Source organism: Enhydra lutris, unplaced genomic scaffold (assembly GCF_002288905.1).
Source record: "Enhydra lutris kenyoni isolate GAN:26980312 unplaced genomic scaffold, ASM228890v2 scaffoldscaffold38, whole genome shotgun sequence".
NCBI lineage: Eukaryota > Metazoa > Chordata > Mammalia > Carnivora > Mustelidae > Enhydra > Enhydra lutris.
This window is the reverse complement of record NW_019154122.1, coordinates 41,793-69,372: the sequence shown is the minus strand read 5'-3', so window position 1 is coordinate 69,372 and position 27,580 is coordinate 41,793. Positions and strand designations below refer to the sequence as shown.

The following is a 27,580-nucleotide window of genomic DNA, read 5'->3' as shown; positions in this document are numbered from 1 at the left end:
GCAGGAGCTTTCTGTGCAGCCCGAGGCGTCCCTGCTCTGCCCGCCCAGCCAAGGACTCTCACGCGCCCTGCTTACTGGAGGAATTGCTTTATTGGGGGTTTAATTGGCTTTCCTCACTCTGGAGCAGGAGCAATTCGGTTGGGATCCAGGATGCCTTTCCTGATGGAAGTGACCCCACATTCCAGAAGCGGAATTCCATGACTCCAAATCCTGGGTACCAGCCCAGTATGAATACCTCTGACATGATGGGGCGCATGTCCTACGAGCCAAATAAGGATCCTTATGGCGGCATGAGGAAAGGTGACCAACTGCGTGAGGACAGAGCCAGGGAAATGGGGGGATATCTTGAGCGGTTCAGGATTGTTCTTGTCAAGCCATTCTTGGAGATATGGCCTTTCCAGACCTAAGTACCACTCTTCGTCCTTACCTCCTTCCTTGTCTCCCTCTCCCTGGCCACACCTCATCACACCTCAACAAGTAGGAGCTCTTTGCTGATTGGAGCCTCTTTAGATCTCTTCTCAACCTGTCAGGGAAACCGTAGGAACAAGCCGAAGTCCTGAAGAGGGCTTGGTCTTTGGGGCAGGCAAGGTGTGTGTTGCTAGGCTTGCTGGCTTTACCAGTTTGCTCACTGCTTTCCTTTCTACGTGCAGCGCCAGGGAGCGATCCCTTCATGTCCTCAGGGCAGGGCCCCAATGGCGGAATGGGAGACCCCTACAGCCGAGCTGCCGGCCCTGGGCTGGGAAATGTGGCGATGGGACCGCGACAGCACTATCCCTATGGAGGTCCTTATGACAGAGTGAGGTGAGCATGACCCCTGCTCCTGTCCCACCCCAGCACCCCACAGCTGTTGTGGACTCAGTCCACTTCTCCAATTGTGTTTAGGACGGAGCCTGGAATAGGACCCGAGGGAAACATGGGCACTGGAGCCCCACAGCCGAATCTCATGCCTTCCAACCCAGACTCGGGGATGTATTCTCCCAGCCGCTACCCCCCGCAGCAGCAGCAGCAGCAGCAACGGTGAGGGAAGGCTGGTGTCAGTGTCTCTGTGGCTCAGGCTTTGCCATTTCCCACCCTGATCCTCTGATTCTCTCCCTCCTACAGACATGATTCCTATGGCAATCAGTTCTCCACTCAAGGCACCCCTTCCGGCAGCCCCTTCCCCAGCCAGCAGACCACCATGTATCAGCAGCAGCAGCAGGTGAGGACAGCAGGGCGCACTGACACACAGGTTCCCCTTAGGAGCCGATTCGAGGCCTAAGTTGAAAAGTGTAAGAAGGGCTTGCTCTAGATACTTCGGTTTTCTCCCACCCACATGGTTCTGCTGAAGAGCCAAGCCCTCCATCTCATCCCTGTTTAGATTCCATTCCAGTCTCTCTGGTTCCCCAAAAGAGCCAGAAACCAACCGTGTTTTGGTTTTTGAACTTTTCTACGTTTTTCTACCTAGAGCGAGGGAGAACCAGGGGGAAATAGGGACTGATTCTTGCTTTCAGAAACAGCTTCAAAAGATCATTTGTGAAGGTGATTCCTTTCTTCCCTTGGAGTCCGTGTCCTCTTCTGGAGGTGCAGAAGCAAGCCCGGCGAGGGTCTGCTGTAGCCGTCTTGGCAGCTGTGGGACTTGGGTCCCTGTGCACAGAATACTAACTTCCCCTCTGCTTGTCCCTGTCTTAGAATTACAAACGGCCAATGGATGGCACGTACGGCCCTCCCGCCAAGCGGCACGAAGGGGAGATGTACAGCGTGCCGTACAGCACGGGGCAGGGGCAGCCCCAGCAGCAGCAGTTGCCCCCGGCCCAGCCCCAGCCTGCCAGCCAGCAGCAAGCTGCCCAGCCTTCCCCTCAGCAAGATGTGTACAACCAGTATGGCAACGCCTATCCTGCCACTGCTGCCGCTGCTACTGAGCGCCGACCAGCGGGTGGCCCCCAGAACCAGTTTCCATTCCAGTTTGGCCGAGACCGTGTCTCTGCACCCCCTGGCTCCAATGCCCAGCAGAACATGCCACCGCAGATGATGGGTGGCCCCATCCAAGCATCGGCTGAGGTCGCTCAGCAAGGCACCATGTGGCAGGGGCGTAATGACATGACCTACAATTACACCAACAGGCAGAGCACTGGCTCTGCCCCCCAGGGCCCCGCCTATCATGGCGTGAACCGAACAGATGAAATGCTGCATACGGATCAGAGGGCCAACCATGAAGGCCCGTGGCCTTCCCATGGCACGCGTCAGCCTCCATATGGTCCCTCTGCCCCCGTGCCCCCCATGACAAGGCCCCCTCCATCCAACTACCAGCCCCCGCCAAGCATGCAGAATCACATTCCTCAGGTATCCAGCCCCGCTCCCCTGCCCCGGCCAATGGAGAATCGCACCTCTCCTAGCAAGTCTCCATTCCTACACTCTGGGATGAAGATGCAAAAAGCGGGTCCCCCGGTACCTGCCTCGCACATAGCACCCGCCCCCGTGCAGCCACCCATGATCCGGCGGGACATCACCTTCCCACCTGGCTCTGTCGAAGCCACACAGCCTGTGTTGAAGCAGAGGCGGCGGCTCACAATGAAAGACATCGGTAAGGAGACCTCCCTGATCAGGTTGCTTCATCTGCCCCTAAAAATCTTGTCTGTTTTTCTGTCTCCAATCCTAATATTCTGGGTGGGATAAGATTCCAGTACAGTGTTGTCTAAAATAGAGCCAGAGAACTTTGGATAAGGAAAAAGGCTTATTTCAGCCTTTACCAAAAGGCAGGCTCCACGCAGTGATGTCCTAGAAGGGGGCCTAGAAGCAGATGTGTGTCCTCTCCTAGCTAGGAACTGCCTCCTGCCATGTGTTAACCTTCAGAGTAGCCGGACTGATGGGCCAGCCCTGGGGGAGCATCCAGCCAACCTGGGCTTGGTAGATGGGCAACATGGAGGTTTATTTCAGGAACCCCGGAGGCATGGCGGGTAATGATGTCCCTCAAGTCTGGGCTGCTGGCCGAGAGCACGTGGGCATTAGACACCATTAACATCCTGCTGTACGATGACAACAGCATCATGACCTTCAACCTCAGTCAGGTGAGTACAGGTGCCTGGGAAAGATGGGCGGAATGGGAGGGCCTGGGATCTTCTTGAAGTAGACTGCACTGAGTGACATGGGGAGTTAAGCCAGCCCCAGCCAACATGGTCTCCCCTCTCTCGCTCACTCTCTGGTATCTTCCGTGCCAGTGCTTTGATTCCATGCCAGTACTTTGCCACTGGCCATGGGCCCAGAACACTGAGAACAATAATAATGTGTGTAAGGTATCAGGATTGACTTCAAAGGGAATTGGGGAGAAACTTTTGGTACTGGTACGAAATGCAGATTGTTGATGTGAGTGAAGACACCAACTTTCAAGACTACCAAGAAAAACCTGTGGTGTTTATTAGTGAGCCATGCAGTTTCTTCTGCCCTATCTTCATCTGCTGCACACGTCTGAGGTCCTTATCGACCCCATTCTTCTGATGTGTAAAGGGGAAGTGGAGTGAAGTCTGCTTGTGGGCGGTGATGGTGGCAGTATCTTAACTACACTCTTGCAGAAGCGATTCTCCAGGTCCTCTCTCCACAGGATGTGCGCCTTGAGTTTTCCCGACAGCCGGGAAGAGTTTCTGCTATGCCGTCCCACTCTTTTGATCATCCTTAGTACCTACCAACCCGTCTATCAAGCTGACTAGGGGGCATTGAAGAGTTAACCGTTTCTGGTGCCGCTGCTTTGTGCTAGGTCCTCCGTATTTTCTTTCATGTCATCCTCACAACAGCCTTCCGAGACAATATGGCCTCTTAGAGATGAGTAAAGAGGCTCAGAGTCTTACCTTTGCCCAAGTTCATACCGCTGTCAGCGGTCTTTCCAATTCCAAAGCCTGACTTTATGTCCATTTCATAAAATTGCCATGAGAAGGCGAAGGATCAGCTATTGACTGAGCAGTTTCCATATGCCAGGCATTTGGAATATTCCACTTAGACCTCAGAACAACCGTGTCAAGTGTAGGAATTGCCCTCATGTTCAATGGAAAGATAGAAGTAGTACAAGTTGTAGAGTTTAAGTAACATGGCTAGTTCCTAGAAAAGCCAGAATGCAAACCTAGATCTTTCTAATTCTAAAGCCCTTATTTTTTCCGTTCTGCTTTACTCTCTTCAGCCAGAGATGAATCTGACTGGAGATTCAGTGTTTTCTTCTAGAGGTAGATGGCCTATACAGGATCCAAGCTGGAACTTGGGTCCGCCTAGCACCAGCTTGCTCCCATGTTTGGAGGACTGAACCTCATCCCACTCACTATGTTGCCTAATTGATTCGTGGAGGTCCAGCCTCCTGGAACGTTGGGGAGCTTAGAGAAGAGAGTAGGTGAACATCTGTCCACACTGCTTACCCCTTCTCAGCTCGTCTTGAAGCCTTGGGTTGTGCTTGGCAGTGGAGTTTAGAGAGTGTCCTAAGAGGGACATTGGCAATGACCAGCAGGTAGGAAGCTGGGCCTGGTGAGGAAAAGCAGGGATTGGCTAGGAAGAGGAGGCCAAGAGATGGTGAGGTGCAGAGCTATTGGTCAGCATGTCCATCCTGCTGGAGGCAGGCTTACAAGAAGGTCGGCCAAACAGAAGGAAGAACTGTGTGCTGGGCACAGGAAAGATTGAATGACTTGCTCTGTGGAGAGCCTTTGGGAAAGGAGCAACTCCGTCTCCTTTAGGGAGGTTGATTGTCTGGGGATACGGTTGTCTGACGTACAAGGAAAGAGGGGGAGATTAGGTAGAAGACCACGAGAGGCCTCTCAGGTCATGGATTCTCTCCTTTGGCCCCACTTTTCTCCATTTATTTCCTGTTTTTCTCTTCTAGCTCCCAGGTTTGCTAGAGCTCCTTGTGGAATATTTCCGACGTTGCCTGATCGAGATCTTTGGCATTTTAAAGGAGTATGAGGTGGGTGACCCAGGACAGAGAACACTACTGGACCCTGGGAGACTCAGCAAGGCATCTAGTCCAGCCCCCATGGAGGGGGAGGAGGAGGAAGACCTTCTAGGTCCTAAACTAGAGGAGGAAGAAGAGGAGGAAGTAGTGGAAAATGACGAGGAGATGGCCTTTTCGGGCAAGGACAAGGCAGCTTCAGAGAGTAGTGAGGAGAAACTGATTAGTAAGTTTGACAAGCTTCCGGTAAAGATCGTGCAGAAGAATGACCCGTTTGTGGTGGACTGCTCAGATAAGCTTGGGCGCGTGCAGGAGTTTGACAGTGGCCTGCTGCACTGGCGGATTGGTGGGGGGGATACCACTGAGCATATCCAGACCCACTTTGAGAGCAAGACAGAGCTGTTGCCGACCCGGCCTCATGTGCCCTGCCCACCAGTCACCCGGAAACAGGTCATGGCAGCAGAGGGTACGCCAGGGACAACAGAACAGGAGGGCCCCCCGCCTGATGGCCCTCCAGAGAAACGGATCACAGCCACAATGGATGACATGTTGTCCACCCGGTCTAGCACATTGGCCGAGGAGGGAGCTAAGAGTGCAGAGGCCACCAAGGAGAGCAGCAAGTTTCCATTCGGCATCAGCCCGGCACAGAGCCACCGAAACATCAAGATCCTAGAGGACGAACCCCACAGTAAAGATGAGACCCCACTGTGTACCCTTCTGGACTGGCAGGATTCCCTCGCCAAGCGCTGTGTCTGTGTCTCCAATACCATCCGAAGCCTGTCGTTTGTGCCCGGCAACGACTTTGAGATGTCCAAACACCCAGGGCTGCTGCTGATCCTGGGCAAGCTGATCCTCCTACACCATAAGCACCCAGAGCGGAAGCAGGCACCACTGACTTACGAGAAGGAGGAGGAGCAGGACCAAGGGGTGAGCTGCAACAAAGTGGAGTGGTGGTGGGACTGCTTGGAGATGCTCCGGGAAAACACCTTGGTCACGCTCGCCAACATCTCGGGCCAGTTGGACCTCTCCCCATACCCTGAGAGCATTTGCCTGCCTGTCCTGGACGGACTCCTACACTGGGCCGTCTGCCCTTCCGCTGAAGCCCAGGACCCCTTCTCCACCCTGGGCCCCAACGCCGTCCTCTCCCCCCAGAGACTGGTCTTGGAAACCCTTAGCAAACTCAGCATCCAGGACAACAATGTGGACCTGATCCTGGCCACACCCCCCTTCAGCCGCCTGGAGAAGTTGTATAGCACCATGGTGCGCTTCCTCAGTGACCGAAAGAACCCAGTTTGCCGGGAGATGGCCGTGGTGCTGCTGGCCAACCTGGCTCAGGGCGACAGCCTGGCAGCCCGCGCCATCGCCGTGCAGAAGGGCAGCATCGGCAACCTCCTCGGCTTCCTGGAGGACAGCCTCGCTGCCACACAGTTCCAGCAGAGCCAGGCCAGCCTGCTCCACATGCAGAACCCACCTTTTGAGCCGACGAGTGTGGACATGATGCGGCGGGCTGCCCGCGCACTGCTGGCCCTGGCCAAGGTGGACGAGAACCACTCGGAGTTCACGCTGTACGAGTCACGGCTGTTGGACATCTCGGTATCGCCGCTGATGAACTCCTTGGTTTCACAAGTCATTTGTGATGTACTGTTTCTGATTGGCCAGTCATGACAGCCGTGGGACACCTCCCTCCCTGTGTGTGTGTGCGTGTGTGGAGAACTTAGAAACTGACTGTTGCCCTTTATTTATGCAAAACCACCTCAGAATCCAGTTTACCCTGTGCTGTCCAGCTTCTCCCTTGGGTAAAAAGTCTCTCCTGTTTCTCTTTCCTCCTCCTCTCCACCCCTCACCCCCCACCTCACACCTTTCTGTTCCTTGTCCTCACCTTACCCCCCTCAGGACCCCACCCTGTTTGAAAAGACAAAGCTCTGCCTACATAGAAGACTTTTTTATTTTAACCAAAGTTACTGTCGTTTACAGTGAGTTTGGGGAAAAAAAAATAAATAAAAATGGCTTTCCCGGCCCTTGCATCAACGGGATGCCACATTTCATAACTGTTTTTAATGGTAAAAAAAAAAAAAGGAAAAAATACAAAAAAAAAAAAACCTCTGAAGGACAAAAAAGGTGACTGCTGAACTGTGTGTGGTTTATTGTTGTACATTCACAATCTTGCAGGAGCCGAGAAGTTCGCAGCTGTGGACAGACCCTGTTCACTGGAGAGGCCTGTGCAGTAGAGTGTAGACCCTTCCATGTACTGTACTGTACACCTGATACTGTAAACATACTGTAATAATAATGTCTCACATGGAAACAAGAGAAGCGCTGGGTCAGCAGCAAGCTGTAGTTTTTAAAAATGTTTTTAGTTAAATGTTGAGGAGAAAAAAAAAAAAAGGCTTTTCCCCCAAAGTATCATGTGTGAACCTACAACACCCTGACCTCTTTCTCTCCTCCTTGATTGTATGAATAGCCCTGAGATCACCTCTTAGAACTGGTTTTAACCTTTAGCCGCAGCGGCTGCGCTGCCACGTGTGTATATATATGACGTTGTACATTGCACATACCCTTGGATCCCCACAGTTTGGTCCCCCTCCCAGCTGCCCCTTTATAGTATGACGAGTTAACAAGTTGGTGACCTGCACAAAGCGAGACACAGCTATTTAATCTCTTGCCAGACATCGCCCCTCTTGGCGCGATGCTGTACAGGTCTCTGTAAAAAGTCCTTGCTGTCTCAGCAGCCAATCAACTTATAGTTTATTTTTTTCTGGGTTTTTTGTTTTGTTTTGTTTTCTTTCTAATCGAGGTGTGAAAAAGTTCTAGGTTCAGTTGAAGTTCCCTGATGAAGAAACACAATTGAGATTTTTTCAGTGATAAAATCTGCATATTTGTATTTCAAACAATGTAGCTAAAACTTGATGTAAATTCCTCCTTTTTTCCTTTTTTGGCTTAATGAATATCATTTATTCAGTATGAAATCTTTATACTATATGTTCCACGTGTTAAGAATAAATGTACATTAAATCTTGGTAAGACGTTTGTGAGGCTTTTTACTGTTTTCACACCAGTTAACAGCTTGACCTTTGGCAGGGGGAGGGGGGGTAGAGTGGGGAGGGGATGGCTGGTCCTGTTCTTGGAAATCTCTCTTGGTGTGCTCTCTTCCTAAATGGTGGCATCCTGGACCCTGTCGTTTCCGCACCATGTTCCGCTCTACCTTCCATAGTGTAAGTAAATCAAAGAAAGTGGCTGCGATGATTTCACCTGCAATAGGTAGTTCTAGGCATAAAAGGCACCTTAGCCCCTTGAAATAAAATGGGTGTAAGTAGCCAAAGAAATTGATGATACTCTAGAAAAAAAAGTGGGGTTTTTTGGAAATAGTTGACTAAGGGGGAGGATATCTGCTTTCCTGAGGAAAAAAAAAATTTTTTAAAGGTTTTATTTATTTGACAGAGATCACAAGTAGGCAGAGAGGCAGGCAGAGAGAGAGGGAAGCAGGCTCCCTGCGGAACAGAGAGCCCGATGCAGAGCTTGATCCCAGGACCCTGGGATCATGACCTGAGCCGAAGGCAGAGGCTTAACCCACTGAGCCAACCAGGTGCCCCGAGAAAATTTTTAACCGTAAGACAAGCATTTATCTCAAGGCAGCCTCCAACTTAACTGTGTGAAAGTTTAATTTAAACACCCCTGAGCTAAAAAGCCCTATCTTCCCCTAGAAACCTGCTTTTCCCATACTTTTCCCAGTAAACAGCAACTCCATTGCTTGGCAAAACAAAACTACTTTCATTTCCAAACCCAGTCTGTTTGCACTCTCCAAAAAAGAGCCCTCAGTCGAGACACTACCACTATAGTTCGAGACACTACCCTATCGTAAAATTCTTGCAATCTCCTCCAAACTGACCTCCTTGTTTCTGCTTTCTTTGCCTGGTTGAACCTATTCTTGACATAGCAACCAGAACACTCCCTTTAAAACCTACAATCAAAATCCTTCAGTCTTCTCTGAGTAAAGTCCAGATCCTCAGAATGACCTGCAAGGCCCTTGGTTGTCTGGCTTGCTGTTAGCCCTCTGGGCCCCTTTCCTCTTCCCCATTGCTCACTCCCTCACATAGGGACGTTTCTGCCTTAGGGCCTTTGCTCTACCATCCCCTCTGTCCAGAATACTCTTTGACCAGATAACTCTTTGGCTGAAGTCCTCTTTTTCAGGTCTTTGCTCAAATACTGTGTCGGTGAACCCTTCCCGATCCGCCCTATTTAAAATAGCGATCTCTGCCCCCCTGCCTTCTTTCCCTCTCTGCCTTCTTCTTTGTAGCCCTTGTTACATCCAGCCTGTTGGACAGTTGAACAGTGAGGAGGCTAGGGGTGCCAATGCCCTCCCTGGGCAAAAATACTCTTACACTTTTTTTTTCAAATTTTACAAATGTCTTTATTTTTACTTTTTGTTTTTTAAGTAATCTTTATCCACAACCTGGGGCTTGAAAATACGACCCCGAGATCAAGAGTCATCCTGACTGAGCCAGCCAGGTGCTCCCTCCCCGAGAAATCCATGTATAATTTGACTCCCCCAAAACAGAACACTAACAGCCTACTGTTGACTGGAAGCCTTACTGATACATTTACAGTGGATTAACACATATTTTGTAGGTTATATGTATTATAGACAGTATGCCTACAGTCAAGGAAGAGGGAGAAAATGATAGGAGAGAATACATTTATAGTACTGCACTTATCCAAAAAAAAAATCTGTGTAAGTGGACCCACGCGGTTCAAATCCTCTGTTGTTCAAGGGTCAACCGTATATCATACTCACCTGTTGTCTCCCACTATAATGTGAGCTGAGAGCATTATTTTGTTCACTGCTACATCCGGGTCCTATGACACACGGTGACCACTTAAATAGTTGTTGAGTGAAATTGTAGATGTTGGCCAGATGTGGTTACTTTTATAAGGCTAATGTTGCAATATACAGCTTCTCTGTTCATCTCCTTCCTTAGGGAAACAATGAAGAGACCACAAGCAGTAACAGAGAAAATGACGTTGTGGACCCTTCGAAGTGAAACCTGTAACAAGTTTTCTAGTGAGTACCTACTTGTGTACCAGATTTTGTTCATCACATCATCCTGCAAGGGATCGAGGACGGTGCCTGGGACTCAGTATTCTGGCTCCCATTTTACAGTCGAGGAAAGCAGCTGGTTTGAGCTCAAGCACCAAGTGAGGTTCCACAACCGAGGCCCTCCTTCCGGGGTCAGAGGACAGGTAGGAGTAACTGAATCTAGCCTCGGAGCTCAACAGGCAAGATTGATTTTTGTCATAGTCAGCATGAGGTAAAAATTGTCCCAAGAATTTCAATCAAGCGTTCATCAAGCTAAGTGCTTTTAAAGTGCAGTTGTTAATATTTGGGTCAGGGACAGGAATCAGTATTCCTCTATTGATTGAGGGGGAGGTAGAGACAATGGCTAACCTTTGTCAACCAAGACACCTTCCTAGGACCCTTCTGGGAAAAAAACTACATGGGAAACTTTTCATATCTATATTTTGGTGAGCTGTGTTGCTAATGACTATTTTTGTACTGGGCCTCTTGAGCTCCATTTCTAGTCTAGAAAGTGCATTTCTGGGCTATGTGTGGAGCATTACCTAGGAGTTTGGTTTCCTGGGTTCCTTTCATCTGCTCCCCTGCAATGCAGGGGGAGCCTAGCCTGGTCTCCAGTTTCTGACTGGAGTTACCACAGACTGAGAGAACTGCTAGCCACTGAGCTGTGAGTAATTTGCTTTTGAGAAGTAAATAGAACCTAGCCAGTAGAGAACCCAGGGGTGTGGCCAGTAGTTCTTTCCCAGGCTCCTCCCTCCCCACCCCCCAAATGACCTTAACCTTCTTTCATAGCTGGAGAGCTGCCAAGTCTGGCCCAAACAATACTCACAACCTCATTGGCTCTTTTGCCATGCAGCCACTGCCACCCCCAAGTGGCTAAGGCCCTTCCCACTAGGCCTCTCAGTGGGGTCAAGGTTTTCTAACTACTGAAAGGCAAACACTGACGGAAGGGTGAAAAATATTTAGTGTCCATGGCCTTTAAAAGATCAGTGTTTGGCTCCTGCAGTTGATAGGCCAAGCGGGGTCTTTGTCCCGCTGCGGACGGACATCTTCAAATGATACAACAGAGGCCAAAAAGAGCATCCAAAACCTGATTGGTGCCACCCCAGATTTTAGGATGGATATAAATGTCACCCAGCACCCTTGGAAACTGCCAGTGAATGCCCACTGAGAAAAGACAGAGGATAAAGTTCTGGGAAGGCACAGCTGCCTGTCATCATAGGTTATTAGCCCCTGCCTGCCTGCTAAGTTGGCAGTGACAGAATCAGAGGCCAGTGAGGTCGCTTTTGTCCCATAATGGCATGGCCTCAAAGCCAAGATCAGGGTCAGCTATGCCATCATTCCCATGGGACTGGGGCTGTGGAAAGTCTAGTGTATGAAACTGAATTACTGAGAAGGGATACACGGGTCTGTTCCTCTGCCCAGTCTGGGGCCAAGGGTATCTTCAGATATGGTACAGGAGCCAGGCAAGGCAGCTACAGAAAGAAATGAGTTGTCAGGTTGCCCCAGCATGGTGAGGGCTCCATGAGAACTGCCGAACTTCCTTCTTCACACCTCCAGTGGGAACACCGCTTTTCCCCCTATTCGTTCAGGGCAATTACAGCAGCCTGTCTTCATCGAGCACTTTGGGCCAAGCACTAGAGAATCCATGAGGTAGATATTATTACCATCTCCATGAGGACAAGGACTGTGTCTGTCTTGCTCAGAGCTACATCCTGATCCCCTGTCACATGGTAGGAACTCCAATTTTGTGCACTAAATCGAATAGGTAAGATAGGAATTTATTAGAGGAAAGAGTAGTTAGGAGCTGTTAAGATGCGGTGTGCCCTGTGCAGGGTTCTTGGCATAGCCTGTACAGATTCTTAGTTGTGTGGAACAAAAGGACGAGAGGGAAAGAAGCAAACCCAAGAAAGTTTAAAATAGTGTGGAGTGGCAGGAAGAAAAGCCAGCCTGGAGATCTGAATGCAAGTCTTGCCTTGGCCACCAGCTGTGTAATTTCAGGAGGGCCACTTCCCCCTTTTCTGAGCCTAGTTCCCACATCCATAAAATATAGGTATCGGGTTAAACAAACTGGTTTATAAACCAGATCTTTACTGAGTACACACAACGTGCAAAGCTCTGTTGTAAGTGCTGGTAATACTTCGGTGAATGTGGCCCCCGCTCTCTCAAGCTTATATTCCGTAAGAGGGAACCAGACAATGAGAGCAGTAAAATTCATAGACAGGACAATCAGGTGGTGAGAGGTGCTAGGAAGATAATAGAAAAGGGTGATGGGATAGTACAGGGGGCTGGTTGTGGCTCGGTAGTGGGAGAGAGCTTCTCTGAGGAGGCCACCTTTCAGCTGAGACCTGAAGGTAGCGGCCTGGCCAAAGGGTGGTCTGGCAGTGAGGCATTTCAAGCAGAGGAAGCAGCAAGAGCAGAGCCAGGCAAGTCTGAGACACAGAATGCTGTAACTCTCTTACCTTCTAGGATTCCAGAAACAGTGATGCACTGCTTGTATTGTTTAGGTCAGGGATTTGTATTATGAAATCATTTGTTGGTGGTATGGGATATTTGCTTCTTCGTGGAAGTGACTGGGTGGTAGATAGTCTTTCTGGAACCCCTGGATACGTCTCTGTCCCCCTGGCTCTCCCACAGTGCTGGTTGCTCGGCTGGCTCCCTGTGTAGATGGATGCAGGCTCCATTTTAGCTGCAGACTCCAAAAGCAGACTGGAGAGAGTTGCCTCCTCAATTACTTACCCACGGCCTTGGAGACCCTTCTAGAACCCCCTCCCATCCCACCTAGTCTTCCTCCATTCTGACAAGCCAGGGCTTTGAGAGCACAAGGTTCAGCTTTCTTGTTTTCCTGTCAGAGCAAGAGCTAGAAAATAAAACAGGAAACAGAGAGGAAGGGGGAGGAGGTAGCAGAGAAGGAAAGGAAGGAGAAATTGCTGGAAAGTAGAGCTGAAGATCTGGACAAAGTTTTACCTCTAACGGGTGACAGTTGAGCTGTTAGAAAACATTCTGACTTGTCACAAGAGACTCCTGTCATTTTTTACAGATTTTTGAGGGAATTTGGTGTGGATGGAGAAACCCTTAAGAATGCCTGTCTTTTTCCCTTGTGAATTCACAAAGCAAGTACAGTTCATTGCTCGGTTTTGTCTTGCAAACAGAGTACTGCTGGGAGCCTCATGGAGTTCTAGAGATTCAAGCCACAACCTCAGGCCCCAGTCACGAGTGTGCACCACAGCCTTGCCGATTCACTGACAGGCCTTTGGAGCACACAGCCTTGCCGATTCACTGACAGGCCTTTGGAGCAGAGAACAAGTGTGTGTCAGTGAAAAAAACTGCGGAAGAGTCTTCTCCATTTTTTTCCCTTCTTCACCTCAGGACTGATATGTGATTTCTTCTATATCCACCTCACACACAACAGTATCTTAGGACGGCTTGGGTGTCAGAGTCTGAAATGAGTTAGAATCAAAAAGTGCCTTCCCTGGCCCTCACAGAACTGATGGGAGGCCAAGTTTCCTTTCCTGGAGAGATAGCAACCATCCCTTTGTTCCCACCCACACTAATAGCTGTGGCAGAAGATAAACCCCTCCCTCGCCAGGTCTGTGGCCAGAAGCTAACGCAGACCCCAGCTCCGTTTAGACGGCCGATAACTGAAACAACAGAAGGCTTTGGAATCCTGAGAAACGAGAAATCCACCAACGGAGAAGGATTTATTATCTGTTTCCTTGAAGGAGGGTGCAAAGTTGTTCTAACAGTTTCCGTTACAGGGGTACCCACTGGCCGCTCCTCCCTTAACAGCCTTTTTTGTTGAGTTGGCTTCTTGGGCGTTGCTTCTTCTTTTTTGGCCCCACTTCCTACGAGGACAACTGTTTGAATGAGGAAGAAGAGCCCTGGGGGGCGTTCTCGGCACCGTCCTCATTAGCCACCTGAGGTGGGGCTGAGGATCGAATTGGGACACGAGGTCCCCGTTATCTCGAGGAAGGGAAAGGCAAGGGGGATCCCCCCACTTTCCTCACCCCGGACGCAGGGTGCCACTGCTGGCCACAGACACCCCAAGGCTTCTCTTTCTATTCAGAGACCATCTATTGTGTGCCAGGCCCTGTGCTGAGCGGTTGAAGCCTGGCAGCAGGGAAAGTGCGGGTCTGGCTTCCGTGAAGAGGCCCCAAGAGCCTCCTCCGCACAAACACGTCGGGAACTCAGTGGATGTTTGTGGGCTGCAACCGGGCGAGAACGCCGACTCTGCCACAGTAGCACGGACGGGCTAACTGAAGGCGGGGGAGGGGACCTGAGGCGGGAACTCTTCAGGTGTCACCAAGGCGGGAAGGTGCCACGGCGGAGGGCACAGACTCTTGGGGCTAAGGCGTCCCCACCCCGCGCGCCCGGAGTCAAGATGGCTGCCGCGGAGGGGGGCGGGGCAGCTCCGAGTCCGGGCAGGAGGGAGGCGGGGCCGCCTCGGCGGAGCTGGTGCGCAGGCGCAGGCTGCTCGGGGTCCCGGATGAAGGAGCTGAGGTTCGGGCCCCGCCTGGGAGGTGGAGATGGGCCGGGACTATGGACCCGGCGCCAGCTCGGGAGCCTTGGAGTTCTCGGGGGGGTGGGGGGGGGGAGTTGTCAAACGGAGGCCGAGGGAAATGAGGCGGAGGCCGCCGAGAAGCGGGGAGCCCCGCCCCTCCGCCATAGCGGCCTCCCGGTGCCGCCACTTCCTTTACAGCCTCCCGCCCTCCCCTGCCTTCCGGCCGTAGGCCGGCTCTGGCCGGGCCCCGCCGGCCCCCTCGGGAGTAGCCCCGAACCGTGGCCCCTTTGGGGAGAGGTGGTTCCCACTACCCGCCTGGGACTGTGTCCGAAAGGAAAGGGTTAGGATGGGCTTCGGACCTGGCTGGGGCTGGCAGAAGGCGGCCCGTGGCTCGCGACAGCCAGCGATGCCTCTGGTCCCGAGGACCCTGGGTCACGGAGACTTCCCTACTGTACAGAGGACGCTGTCCTACTCCTAAGGGTCCAGGGCTCCAATTCAGGCTTCTCCGGAGTCTGAGCTAGGGCCCTCCCTTCCCTAAGCATACCCAGTAAGAGCATGCGCTGTTTTTGGATAAGTATTGGGCTTGGAGTTGGGAGTCCTGGGTTATTACCATGGCTCTGAAAGAGCACATCCCCTTTGGCCTGGTTGAGGGTCGGTGGGAAGATCATGAGGTTCCAGAAGGAAAAAAGGAGATACTCGCTTTAAATATAGCCTAGAGTGTGTCACATGACCCCAATGAGCCTCAGTTTCCACATCCATTAAACGGCGATGGTAATTATACTGGCCTCACAGGGTCTAAACCGTGGAGATTTTTATTAGTCACCACTCTGGGCATATTTATCTCCCAGGAAAATAGAGTAAAACTAGTTGCTCCTAAGCGTCCTGCCAATTCAAGAGTTTGTGATTTCGTAAAGGGGTTGTTGGGAAGCGAGGTCTTCAACTAGCCCAGAGGGACAACTCATTGGCTTTATTTTGTTTTTACTTAGTTTACCTATAAGCTAAGTGTAGGTTACAAGAATCCTGTGGTCGCTGGGGCTAGAGCTTGACTCTGGAGAGAGGAAAGGAAGAATGGAAGCCTGGTGAAGAGGCAGAGGTGGGTTAAGTGCTTTTCTGTCCCCAACTTTTCTTCTGCATGTGGGTGGGAAATGAAGGAAGGAAAAAAAGTGAATTCACCCTGGGATGGGGAATCAGCGGCCATGTGAGGCTGGCCGTACTGATTTCTACAATTCCTCTCGATTCCGCGAGTCAGATGCTGGAAATGCTGGATGGATTCACAAACTACCGCCGCTCTCTGGGGTTTTCAAAAGCTTGTCTTTGAACTGAATTTTGATGAGCAAACCGGTGTGGCGATGACGGCCCCTCCCTTCCTCCGGGCCGCCTGGTGATGGCGTGAGCAGCAGGCGCCCCCTTGTGCTGAGAAAAGTGTACTGTTGCTATTGGCCAGTCTTGCTCCCTTGCTGGAGAAATTGTATTTTCCTGTGGCTTCTGTGACTTAGGTCATACTCTTAACGTGAGATGTGGCGGGAAGAATACTTAAAGCAGTGACTTTATATCCCGAGCCAGTGAACTGGTGATGCCGTATCTTGTTCTTGCCCCTTCCACTCAGTGAGAAACGCAGGCTTGAAATGCCTGTTTGTAATGCCGGACCCAGCGGGTGTAGTTGGGAGCATGACAAAGCCCCTGCCCTCCTGAGCCACGTAAATAAGTCACAGCAGTAAAGACGACGAAGCAAAGTGCAATGAGAGCATATCATATAGTCTAGTGAGCATCAGAGAATTCCAGAAATGAATGATAGCTAAAGATTTGATAGATACTACTCAGGTAAGAAAGAAAAGTCTTCCAACCCTCGCTATTAATTTCCCAGTTGAAATGTTTCTTCCTTTAGGGATAGTTCACCCCAAATCATCAGTGAGCTGCCTCTGGTGCTCTGGCCCCCACTTCTGATTTCCCAAACTAGTGTTGGAATGTTCTGTAGGAGCCATTGCTACTTCTTTTAGCCCAAGGAGTTGCGTTTAAAAAAAAAAAAAAAAAAAAGCCTTGAAGTTCATTCCTTGCCTCAGAATGGCTTCTCAGTTGTTTGTACATTGCTGCCATTCCAACAAAGAGATGGGGGAAATAACAGTTTTCTCCATCCCTAGTAGTCGACTCTGTCTTCCCCCCTCAGTTTGTTTTAGCAATGTGAGCTGGCTGAAGCCCTGCTGAGTGGTGGTTTTCTTTTCCTTCTCCACTTAATTTAACAGACCAGCTGAACACACATCAGAGAGCCAGGCTACAGTGTGTAGTCATTATGGTCTTCCAGTTGAGTCCTGTGCCCCACTTTTGGGACTCTGGTTTGGGATCTGGTTTATTATTCTGGGCAAGAGGGAAAGGGCACACACCAAATAATAGCAACCACAACATGGATTTGGTGGTACGTCTTCACACTTTCATCCCTTCACCATCATGACAATTTTGTGAGAGAAAATAGTCTGGGGGGAAAAAAAAAACAAACAAACCAAAAAACCAACAACAGTCTGATCCCATTTTATACCTAAAGACCTGAGGCTCAGAAGGTCTGAATTAGAACTTGCAAGTAACAAAGTCAGGATTTGAACCCAGGTCTTTAGTTACTGCACAGGGGTACCCAACAGGCTTTTGAAGATTTTCTGTGAGCCTAGCTACTAATTTCATGCCTATCTGTGTAGAATTTTCCTGACAATACAGTGCTTCCAAGTGACACCCAAGTGGTCCCATCTGCCTTCAAGATGCTTCTCCCTCGTCTGGACAGGACAGTTGGGCAATTAAGTTTGCCATGTAATGCTGAAGGGGGAATCTCCTGTAAAGAATGCTTTCAAGAATTTACTTTTGTGGAAAAAAAAATAACAATAATTTACTTTCGGCCCATGTGTGAGGTTTCCTCTTTGGGTTTTGGAGTATAGAAGCCTGTGGGAGCTCAGTCCGAGCAGCAACACCCCTGAGTTCCCGGTGGTGAGAGGATGTGGCCCCTGGACCCATCCAGGAAAGAGGTGCTGAGGTTTGCAGTCAGCTGCCGTGTCCTGACTCTGGTGCTGCAGGTCAGTCTCTGATCTTTTGTCCTGAACTTGCTGTTGCCACATGACTGGGCTAGGCACTAAGAATCATCCCCACATTCTTTCTGCCTCCCAGGTGTGTCCTTCCATGTGGTTGAAATCATAGATACCTACACCTGATAACCGAAAGGTGGGCAGGACTCTTAGAAATGGTCTCTGTTTTTTTTTTTTTTAAGATTTAATTTATTTATTTTTAAAAGTAAACTCCAGGGGCGCCTGGGTGGCTCAGTGGGTTAAGCCTCTGCCTTTTGCTCAGGTCATGATCTCAGAGTCCTGGGATCGAGCCCCGAGTCGGGCTCTCTGCTCAGCAGGGAGCCTGCTTCTCCCTCTCTCTCTGCCTGTCTCTCTGCCTACTTGTGTTCTGTCTCTCTCTATGTCAAATAAATAAATAAAATCTTTTAAAAAAATAAAATAAAAGTAAACTCCATGCCCAACGTGGAGCTCGAACTTATGACCCCAAGATCAAGAGTTGCATGCTCTGCCAAGTGAGTCAGCCAGGCGCCCCAGAAATGGTCTATTAATCCTTTGTTTTACATACGAAGAAACAGAGGCCCAGAAAGGTTCAATGGCTTCCATAAAGTTGCACAGCAAGTTAGAGAAGGGCCAGAATCAGACCCCAGCCTTCCTAACCCCTGAGCTAGTGGTCTTTCCAATGGGCCATGAGGTTCTGTAACCAGAGATGCCTTTAAGGTAAGACAGCCCAAGGCATCGGCCTGGGTCCCCTTACCAGGAAACTGAGCACAGTGTCAGTCAGTTGAGTGGCACTGTCCTGGGATCATCTGTGTGTATTCAGTTAGTCAGCAATGTCCCCAGCTCTTCCCCCAGGTGTCTCCCCTTGCTGCCTCACCCACCACAACCCTCAGAATGCATTTGCACTTTTGCAACTTCCTTTCCCCTCCAAGGCTCCTCTTGATACATATTTTAACCAATTTTCACATATATATGAATTCTGTCTGGTGCCTAGCACATTGACCAGTGCTTAGTATGTGCTCAGTATGTGTTGTTGTTGAAAGTCTGTCAGCAATCTAGTGGTGTTATATTAGCATAATTATGTGTGCTTTTTCCACAGATGCCATTTTCTCAGGGTTCTCTTTCTCCTTTCTGGAAACCTCCTTTCTCCCTTCCTGCACTATGATGCCTAGCAGCCTCTGCAGGGCCCCAGGTTTAGTTAAAAGTAGCTTCAGCTTGGAGACTAGGGCTGTTATCTGTGACTGTCACTACTGTCCCATTCGTTTTCACTGTTTAAAGTAGCCTGATAAAGAAACTGACCAAAAAGAGAAAGTCTTAAGAATGGGGTTATATCGCAGTTGTGGGGCTGGGAAAACTGACCCAATGATGGCTTTGAACAGTATCAGATGAGTGATTACCAGGCCCCTGGGGAAGCCTGGTGAACTGGCATCTGGGATAGGGAAGCAAGACTAATTCAGATAGTGATTTGGAAATGAGTATGTCTCCTGTCCTCTCCTCTCACTCTATCACAGTTTGTATTAAGTGTGTGCTCTGTTCCAAGAACTGTGCTAGGTGGTGGGAAGGAAAAGTCACAGTCTTTTCCTTTGAGTAGCTGACAATCTGATGAGGCAAAAAGACATTTAACAATAATGCTATTTCATTATCCCTCTCTCTCCCCCATCCCCCTTCCAGCTTAATGCTCATGCCATCAGATGTTCGCCCCAGTTACCCTTCACTCTTGCTGTCGTCTCTGTTAGTGACAGCTCATTCCTCTTCATTCCTTGAAGGTTTAAGCTCCTGATTCACTGTTGCGCTTTCCAGCACTCCTGTTAATTTCTTGGTGGTCTCAATATTAATAAAGCTGATAGGACTAACCACTATCTCCTATCTTTCCAGTTCACTCCCTGTAAGTACCCCAGTTTTAACGGCTCTTCCACCCCCTGAGGACTTACAGTCCACTGATTCTACCACTGTTTCACTGTGCCTCATTTACCTTCTGGCTTCTGCACCCCTTCTTACCCAGCTAGATTCCATGATCCACCAGGCACACAGGCACAACTCGCTCGCTCCCTTCTCCCCGGCTTAGTCACAAGACAGACGCCCAGGTACAGTTCAGTTTCGTTCTCTCTCTACTTCTGCATCATGCCCAGAGAGAAACACACAGCTGTATTGACTAGTCGCTTTCTCTTCAAGATCTTTGGCCAACATGAGTCTTTAGTGCTACCTGGCGATCTTAGTGTATTTCCCTGGCCCATTCACCTTGCCATTAGCTCAAATTGTTCTGCACATCAGAGTCACTTGGGGGAGCTTAAAAAAACAATCAAAAACCAAAAAAACTCAATGCCCAGGCTGTATCCCATACTAGTTAAATCATTAATCCTGGGGGAGGGACCCAGCCATCCAGACATCCGTATTTTTGAAATTCCCTGAGTGATTCCAGTGCACAGCCTATTTCGAGAACTAGGGGTCAAGAGGACTTACTTTACATGTTTATCTTTTAATTCAAGTCCCTAACACCTTTTCCCCGGCTTGCTTCCCTGAGCGAAAACTCAGAAAAATAGATGTAATCAGAATTGACCTTGTGTGTGCTCCCCCCCACATTCATCCCATGTGTGGCCCCCGTGTGCCTTCGCTGCTGAAGCAGGCCAAGGCCTGCTGTCCTCCCTGAGCCTTGCTCCTCTGCCTGTGTAGCAGTTCCTACCTGCCTTGTGCCTGCTCCAGCAATACTTAGTGGTGTCCTTTCCACTGGATTATCCCCATTCACAAATGCTTCTCTCCCACATCGTCATTCACCTACTACCTCATTTACAGCCAAACTCGTCCAGGTAGTTATCTGCTTTCCTTCTCCCCTTCTCTGCTGAGCCCAGTCTCAGCAGTCTTCTCTAGCCTCCACTCCACTGAAACAGCTCTTGTCAAACTTAACTAGTGACCTACCCATTTCTAAATCCAGCAGGCACTTTTCAGTCCCCATCTTCCTTTTTTTTTTTTTTTTTTAAAGATTTTATTTATTTATTTGACACAGAGAGCGATCACAAGTAGAGAAGCAGGCAGAGAGAGAGGAAGGAGCAGGCTCCCTACTGAGCAGGATCTCGGGACCCTGAGATCATGACCTGAGCCGAAGGCAGAGGCTTAACCCACTGAGCCACCCAGGCGCCCCAGTCCCCATCTTCCTTGAAACTATTAGCAGCATTTAACAGAATTGATCACAACCTTGCCTCACTTGGTTCTAAGACACCCTGCTCTCCTGGTTTTCCTTCTTTATCTTCATTCTGGATCCTCACTCTCCTTCAGGCCTCTAAACGTTGACGCATTCAGGGCCCAATCCTCAGATCTCTTTTCTCTAGCCCTGCTTCCTTCCTCCCCAGGTGATCTCATTCAGTCCCACGCCTTTAAATACCTTTTGTACACTCAGGACATCTGAATTTATGTCTCCAGCCCTGATCGCTCTCCTGACCCTCAGACTCCTGTGTCTGCCTCGTTGACCTCTGCCCTGGAATGTGTAGCTCAAACTTAGTCTAGAACTGAACTCCTGATTGTCCTCCAACAAGTCTGTTCTTCCTCATTTTATGATATGGTAATTCTTTCCTTCACTTGCTCAACTGAAATCCTAGTTCTCCTTCATCCCACAGGCTCTCTTCAATGCCATCATCCCCGATCACCATGCAGAAGCCTTCTCTCCTCCTCGCTTCACCCCCTCAGGCTCTGTGGACCAAATCGTCGAAGGTCTTCTGGGTGGCCTGTCTCACTGGGATGCCGAACACTTCCTGTTCATTGCCGAGCGTGGCTATCTATATGAGCACAACTTTGCCTTCTTCCCTGGCTTCCCCCTGGCTCTCTTGGTGGGAGCTGAACTACTGAGGCCCCTGTGGCCGTTGCTGAACCTACGAAGTCGCCTGTTAATCTCAGTAGCGCTGCTCAATTCCTTGTTCTCCGTGCTGGCCGCTGTCGCACTTCACGACCTGGGCTGTCTCGTTTTGCGCTGTCCCCGCCAGGCCTTTTATGGAGCCCTACTCTTCTGCCTCAGCCCCGCCAACGTCTTCCTGGCAGCTGGTTACTCAGAAGCTTTGTTTGCCCTCCTGACGTTCAGTGCCATGGGACAGCTGGAAAGGGGCCGAAGCTGGACTAGTGGCCTCCTCTTTGCCCTTGCCACTGGCGTACGCTCCAACGGGCTGGTCAACATTGGCTTCCTCGTGTATTCTCAGTGCCAAGGCTTTATGTTCTCTCCCATGGTGCTGAATCCTCTGAGAGCACTCTTGAAACTAATGGGCTCCGTATTCCTGTCTGTGTTTGCGCTTGGCCTTCCCTTTGCTCTCTTTCAGTATTATGGCTATACCCAGTTCTGTCTGTCAGGCTCAGTCCGCCCCATCCCGGAGCCCTTGCGGCAGTTGGCCGTGGACAAAGGCTACCGGACTGTGGAGGGAAATGAGCCGCCTTGGTGCTCCTGGGAACTGCCCCTAATATATAGCTATATCCAGGATATCTACTGGAATGTTGGCTTTTTGAGATACTATGAGCTCAAGCAGGTGCCCAATTTCCTTCTGGCCACACCAATGGCTATCCTGGTTGCCGGGGCAACATGGACATATGTGACCACCCACCCTTGGCTCTGCGTTACGCTTGGGATGCAAAGAAGCAAGAACAGTAAGACCCCAGAGAAGCCCGAGCGCGGATTCCTCGGCCCTCCGGTGTTTGTGTACCTGGTCCATGCCGCGGTGCTGGCGCTGTTCGGCGGACTCTGCATGCATGTTCAGGTGAGGGGTGTTCCTGGCCGGGGTAAGGGTGGGAATACAGGCAAGACCCCCTGGCCAGGGTCAAGGAAGACTGCTCGCTTCTTCCCACTTGAGTGACCTGTGCCTAATTTATTCATTTGCCAGCTATTAGGGGGTTTTCTTTGTCCAGACCCTGGATCAGACCACTGAGGAATGGAACATGAGTGGGGCAGGATTGCTGCCATCGTGGGTCTCATTCATGGTAGAAATGGGGAGACAGACACTTCACAGATAAAATTCTAGTTCAGTGGGATCGAAGAAGAGTTGCTGTTTTGAAGTAAAGGATTGTGGAAACACAGAGGAAAAAGTAGCTAACAGACGGGAGGAGTCGAGGAGGGTGTCCTATGAAGGCTGGGTCCTAAAGAGTAGGAAGGAATTGCATTTAAGAAGCAGAGGAAGAGTATTCTGGGCAAATCAGTGGTGCATGCAGAGACGCGACAGTCGTGGAAGGAGCTTAAGTGACAGATAAAGGAGTCAGCGCAGAGGAGAGCACAGGACCTTCCCTGACAGTGCCTCCTTGGGTGTTGACTTAAGGTACTCTCAGCCCTGGCAGGTGCTCAGTCTTTCCAGGAGATCCCTTGTGTCATCTTTAGGGTGGGAGGGGGCGATAGAAGGGTGGCAAGCCTTTGATACTTTCCATTCTTTTATTCCTGGCTCTGGCCCCGGTTGCCACATAACCCTGAGGAAGTCATAGTCCTCCATGTCAGCTGCTCCCTAACAGCTTCTGCCTCTTGGCGGCGCACATTGGCTGTTTGTAAAGTTCTCTGGGCTGTGTGGATAAGAGGCACAGGGGAAACAGAAAGTAGCATTCTGTGTTTGTAGCTGGATTAACTGGTAGAGCAAGTGCCAGCACAGCTTGGAGTTTCCAGCTTAGATGAGGGAGGCCATGTGGAGACTTGGCTCTGAACTCCCCTAGGACGGAAAATGTTGAACCGCAGGATGCCCTGCCCCCTTTCCTTCTGTTCTGCCAACCCCAGGGCATGAGGGAACCCCTTCAGGTTCCCAAAGCCCCATGTCACAGCCTAGTGGTTAGAGTCCAGGCCCTAGGCTAAAATTGGACCTCGTAGTTTTTAGTATTGATTGGCCTATGACTGTGGTAATTAGTCTGTGGCTCTGCTTATTTGTAGCACTGAGGTCACCTGGCTGGTGTCACACACAGCTCTTTATAAGGCAGATCCTAAGTTCTGCTGAATCCCTTTTCCAGAACAATACCTTTCTAGTCATGGGGCTGTAGTTGACCCAGCAGCAGGGAAGCCCCGGGCTGGTCCAGTGTGAAGCAGTGATAGTCTAATAAATGTGTGGGTTTTCCCCCCTCTTACGATTTCCAGGTTCTCACCAGGTTTCTAGGTTCCTCCACTCCTCTCGTGTACTGGTTTCCAGCTTATTTGCTTCATAATCAGGAGCCACTGCTGAGATCCCTAGAGACGGTGCCTTGGAAGCCCCGTGTAGGGGACTCCCTGCCAGGACAAATGGTCCCCAGAAATTCCATCATGGAACTTTTATACAACTGGAAAACCTGTTCTCTAGTCACACGATGCATTCTGGGCTACTTCCTGTCTTATTGGCTTCTGGGACTGCTCCTACATTGCAACTTCCTACCTTGGACATGACCTGGAGTCTCAGGGGCTTGGAAGTACAGATCCACACTGGGACTGTCTGTGTTGCCCCGGGACCCTTGCTCTGTCCTTTGGGAACCTCCAGTCTCTCTGAAGGCTGGTCAGGAATGGGAGAAGTATGAGCCACTGGAGAGCCCCGTCTTGTCCCGGCTATGGCAAATTTTAGAGTAGTACCTGTTTTCTCTGTGAGTGAAGAAATCTCATTCTCCGAGTCTAAAGTACACTTGCATTTGTCTCGTCAACCAAGCATAGCAGAGATAGTTGTAAACTTTAAAGTATTTAAATGTCAATGTAAATGTAAGTGTTTAAATGTCAGTCTCACCAAAGGCTCTAGCTAACGGGCCGGTAATAGTCCACACATGATGGTGGAGGCCTGGATGGTGTCCTGGCAGTAGTAAGTAAAGTAGGACCATCTTTTTAAAATGGGACATTGTGGGGCGCCTGGGTGGCTCAGTAGGTTAAGCCGCTGCCTTCGGCTCAGGTCATGATCCCAGGTCCTGGGTTCAAGCCCCACATCGGGCTTTCTGCTCAGCAGGGAGCCTGCTTCCTCCTCTCTCTCTGCCTGCCTCTCTGCCTACTTGTGATTTCTCTCTGTCAAATAAATAAATAAAATCTTTAAAAAAAAAAAAAAGAATACAGTTTTTTAAAAAAAAAAATAATAAAATAAAATAAAATGGGACATTGTTTCTGAATATTTTCATGATTTGTTCATTTATTTATATGAAAAATCTTAAAAAGATATGCAAATTAAACACCTTTTGGTTATGCGTGCAATGACTTATGTATTTATTTATTTGTTTGTTTATTTTTAAGTAGGCTTCACACTGGGCAGGACTTGAACTCATGACTGTAAGATCAAGACCTGAGCTAAGAGTAAGAGTAGGACACTTAACTGGCTAAGCCACCCAGGTGCCCCTGAATTATGTGTTTTTGTTTTGCTTTGCTTTTTTTTTTTTAGATTTTATTTATTTTTCAAAGAGCAAGCAAGAGAGAAAGAGAGCAACAAGTAGGGGGAACAGCAGGCAGAAGGAGAAGCAGGAACCCGATGTGGGACTCGATTCCAGGACCGTGGGATCACGGCCTGAGCTGGAGGCAGACACTTAACTGACTGAGCCACCCAGGTGTCCCTGAATTACATTTTTAAAAATAATATGGAATACTGGGGTGCCTGGGTGGCTCAGTGGGTTAAGGCCTCTGCCTTCAGCTCAGGTCATGATCCCAGGGTCCTGGGATCGAGCCCCGCATCGGGCTCTCCGCTCAGTGGGGAGTCTGCTTCCTCCTCTCTCTCTGCCTGCCTCTCTGCCTACTTGTGATCTCTCTCTCTCTCTCTCTCTGTCAAATAAATAAATAAATAAAATCTTTAAAAAATAATAATAATAATATGGAATACTTAGAGGGAAAGTCACGGTAAAAAGAACATGGTACAAAGAACCAGGAGACCTGGTCCTCTCAGTAAAACCCCACTTACCAGCTGTGTGACCTCGGGAGAGTTTTCACAGCCTTACTGACCTCTTCTGAAACTGGGGGAAATGATATTATCCTCCTGGAAGAGGCGAGGCGCATGGGCCATGTAATATAGTAGGTCCCTTTCGGCTCTAAGATCTTGAGACCTGCCTTAAGCAATGGCATCCACCCAGCCTGAGCACTTAAGGAGAGGCTCAAACATGTGATTGAGGACAAGCTATCCAGTTCTCTTGCTTTCAGTGCTCAGAACTCTCCCTCTTCAGGTGCAACTCGAGGCGTAACTGAAGTGATCCTTCCTTTGAATGAGGGAGAGCAGTGACACATAGCCAATCAGGCTCTCTTCCTGTGGAAGTAAATCTGTGCCAGGTAAGTAAACGGTCAAAGTGGTGACTGGTTTTCCTGCCGTGCCCGAGTGCCTGTGCTTGCTTGATGGGTAGACATGGGTCGGAGGAGCCAACAAGGCAGCATGAATTGATAAATTGTGGCTAAGTCCAAGGTTGAATGAAATAGTATCTTCCTGGCCCCCATTTGGTTAGGAGCCCATCACTGTACTGGTAGGAAGAGCGGTGACTCCTGCTGAGCTATTGTGCTCATTCTTTGGGCCAGGTTAGAGGCTCTGCAGCATCACCACTCATTCCCTATTAGAAATTCCAACAAGCAGAAACGTCAAAATAGATGGGTAATCATAGCTTCTGGAGGGCACTGAGAATTGGAATTTTGACACACTCCCTCTGACCATGACAGAAAGCTGAACTTGCCAGCTTCAGGGAAGCTCCTGGCTGAGCCCCAGCACCCTCTGTCAGAGCTTCTAGTCAGCCTGGCCAATAAGCATTTCCCATCCATCGCCCCAGCTTTAGCACAGCTGAGAGCATTTGGTCCAGAGTCAAATGCTTCTGAAAATGTACACACAGATCGGGGCAGCCCTCTGCCTTCTGCCAAGACACCCGAGTGCCCTTCTTGGCAGAAGAGGATAACCCCTGCCCTAGTGTCCCTCCAGCTGGCAGAAACTGTTCCCTCCCTCCTCACCAACAGCTGCAAATCCAGGGACTTCCACCCGGTGTGCACGAAGACTTGAGGTCCTGTTTCAGCCCTGTATCGCAGAGCTAGGAGCTCTAGATCCTTTGCTGTCTTGGATTCTCTTCTTTACCTCTTTTTTGGGGATCCTCAGGATGGATCGCTCCCCAAAACAAATAATTTCAAGGACCAGAAACCCTATAAATGGAAATACTACCTTCTCAACTAATGCAAGCAACCAAAGGAACCAAACTCTTGGTATTCTGCAAAGGCCATTGCGGTTACAGTTAATCATAGCGGAGATAACTGAGGACCCCGGCTTGGTGAAGGCACCTGGTGTGTGACCTGGAGACGGGACGGGCACAGTTTTCTCTCTGAACTTGGAGGGATCTAGTTGCTATTCTCCAAGGATCTAAGGAATGGGCTGATTTTTACGGCCAGCAGCTGTCCTTTTACCATCCTATTAACAGTCTTTAATAGTCTGGGAGAGGGACATGAAGGGCCTAAGGCAGGAAGCTTCCTGTTTACCCTGAGGCCTAACAATGCTGCAGCTGGTTTGGGCGTCTACAATTTCAGAGAAAAGTCATTTCCTTCTGAGACCCAGCTAAAACAGAAACCAGACGCTTCATACACCTAAGAAGTAGATGCTTTTTTGTTCTTTAATGAAGGTGGGAGGAAAGGGAGTGTTTGACATGTCTTTACCAGTCCCCTTGGGGAAAAATCACTTTTCCTAAACAGACCTTCTCACCTTCATCTGAATGTAGTGTGTGCAGGCTCAGAGGGTTTGAAATTGATCAGTTCTTTCAACAATTGTTTATGAATGGCTATTTTAGGGACTGAAGATGACTTGCCACACATCCCATCCTCAAATAATTCTCTAATAGAGGTGGTAGCATATACACAGAAACTTTCATCAAGATAGAAACTGGTAGGGGCGCCTGGGTGGCTCAGTCAGTTAAGTGTCTGCCTTTGGCTCAGGTCATGATCTCGGGGTCCTGGCATCGAGCCCCCCATCCGGCTCCCCACTCAGGATGTCTGTCCCTCTCCCTCTGTTCTGCCCCCAACTTGTGCTATCTCTCTCCCAAATAAATAAAATCTTTTTTAAAAAAAGATTTTATTTATTTTTTTGTCAGAGAGAGAGAGATCACACACAAGCAGGCAGAGGTGGATAGAGAAGCAGGCTCCCCACGGAGCAAGGAGCCCGATGTGGGACTCAATCCCAGGACCCTGG

General features: G+C 49.7%; 2 protein-coding genes across 6 annotated transcripts in view; both read left to right on the top strand.

Moving 5' to 3' along the window:
- The window catches only part of LOC111154896 (AT-rich interaction domain 1A), a 69,351-nt gene extending 61,433 nt beyond the window's left edge, over window positions 1-7,918 (top strand). The window contains exons 14-20 of one of the 3 annotated variants that reach the window (XM_022514843.1): window positions 128-300; window positions 651-801; window positions 883-1,017; window positions 1,102-1,198; window positions 1,669-2,560; window positions 2,914-3,044; window positions 4,832-7,918. In XM_022514843.1, coding sequence (XP_022370551.1) covers window positions 128-300; window positions 651-801; window positions 883-1,017; window positions 1,102-1,198; window positions 1,669-2,560; window positions 2,914-3,044; window positions 4,832-6,562 — 3,310 coding nt within the window. In that variant the 3' untranslated portion in view covers window positions 6,563-7,918. Of the gene's footprint in view, window positions 1-124; window positions 301-650; window positions 802-882; window positions 1,018-1,101; window positions 1,199-1,668; window positions 2,561-2,913; window positions 3,045-4,831 lie in introns of all 3 variants that reach the window. The other 2 variants (XM_022514842.1, XM_022514844.1) reach the window with 2 other exon arrangements.
- Window positions 7,919-14,430: 6,512 nt separating this feature from the next.
- Window positions 14,431-24,318, top strand: LOC111154796 (phosphatidylinositol glycan anchor biosynthesis class V). 3 transcript variants are annotated; one of them, XM_022514713.1, is made up of 5 exons: window positions 14,431-14,468; window positions 15,456-15,562; window positions 17,388-17,522; window positions 21,116-22,237; window positions 23,584-24,318. In XM_022514713.1, the coding sequence occupies exons 3-5, from the start codon at window positions 17,445-17,447 to the stop codon at window positions 23,863-23,865; spliced, it is 1,482 nt and encodes a 493-aa protein (XP_022370421.1). In that variant the 5' UTR covers window positions 14,431-14,468; window positions 15,456-15,562; window positions 17,388-17,444; the 3' UTR covers window positions 23,866-24,318. The 3 variants fall into 3 exon arrangements, with proteins under 3 accessions (XP_022370421.1, XP_022370419.1, XP_022370420.1); XM_022514711.1 differs by lacking the exon at window positions 14,431-14,468 and adding an exon at window positions 14,698-15,016; XM_022514712.1 differs by lacking the exon at window positions 14,431-14,468 and having other exon boundaries at window positions 14,698-15,562.
- Window positions 24,319-27,580: the final 3,262 nt, after the last annotated feature.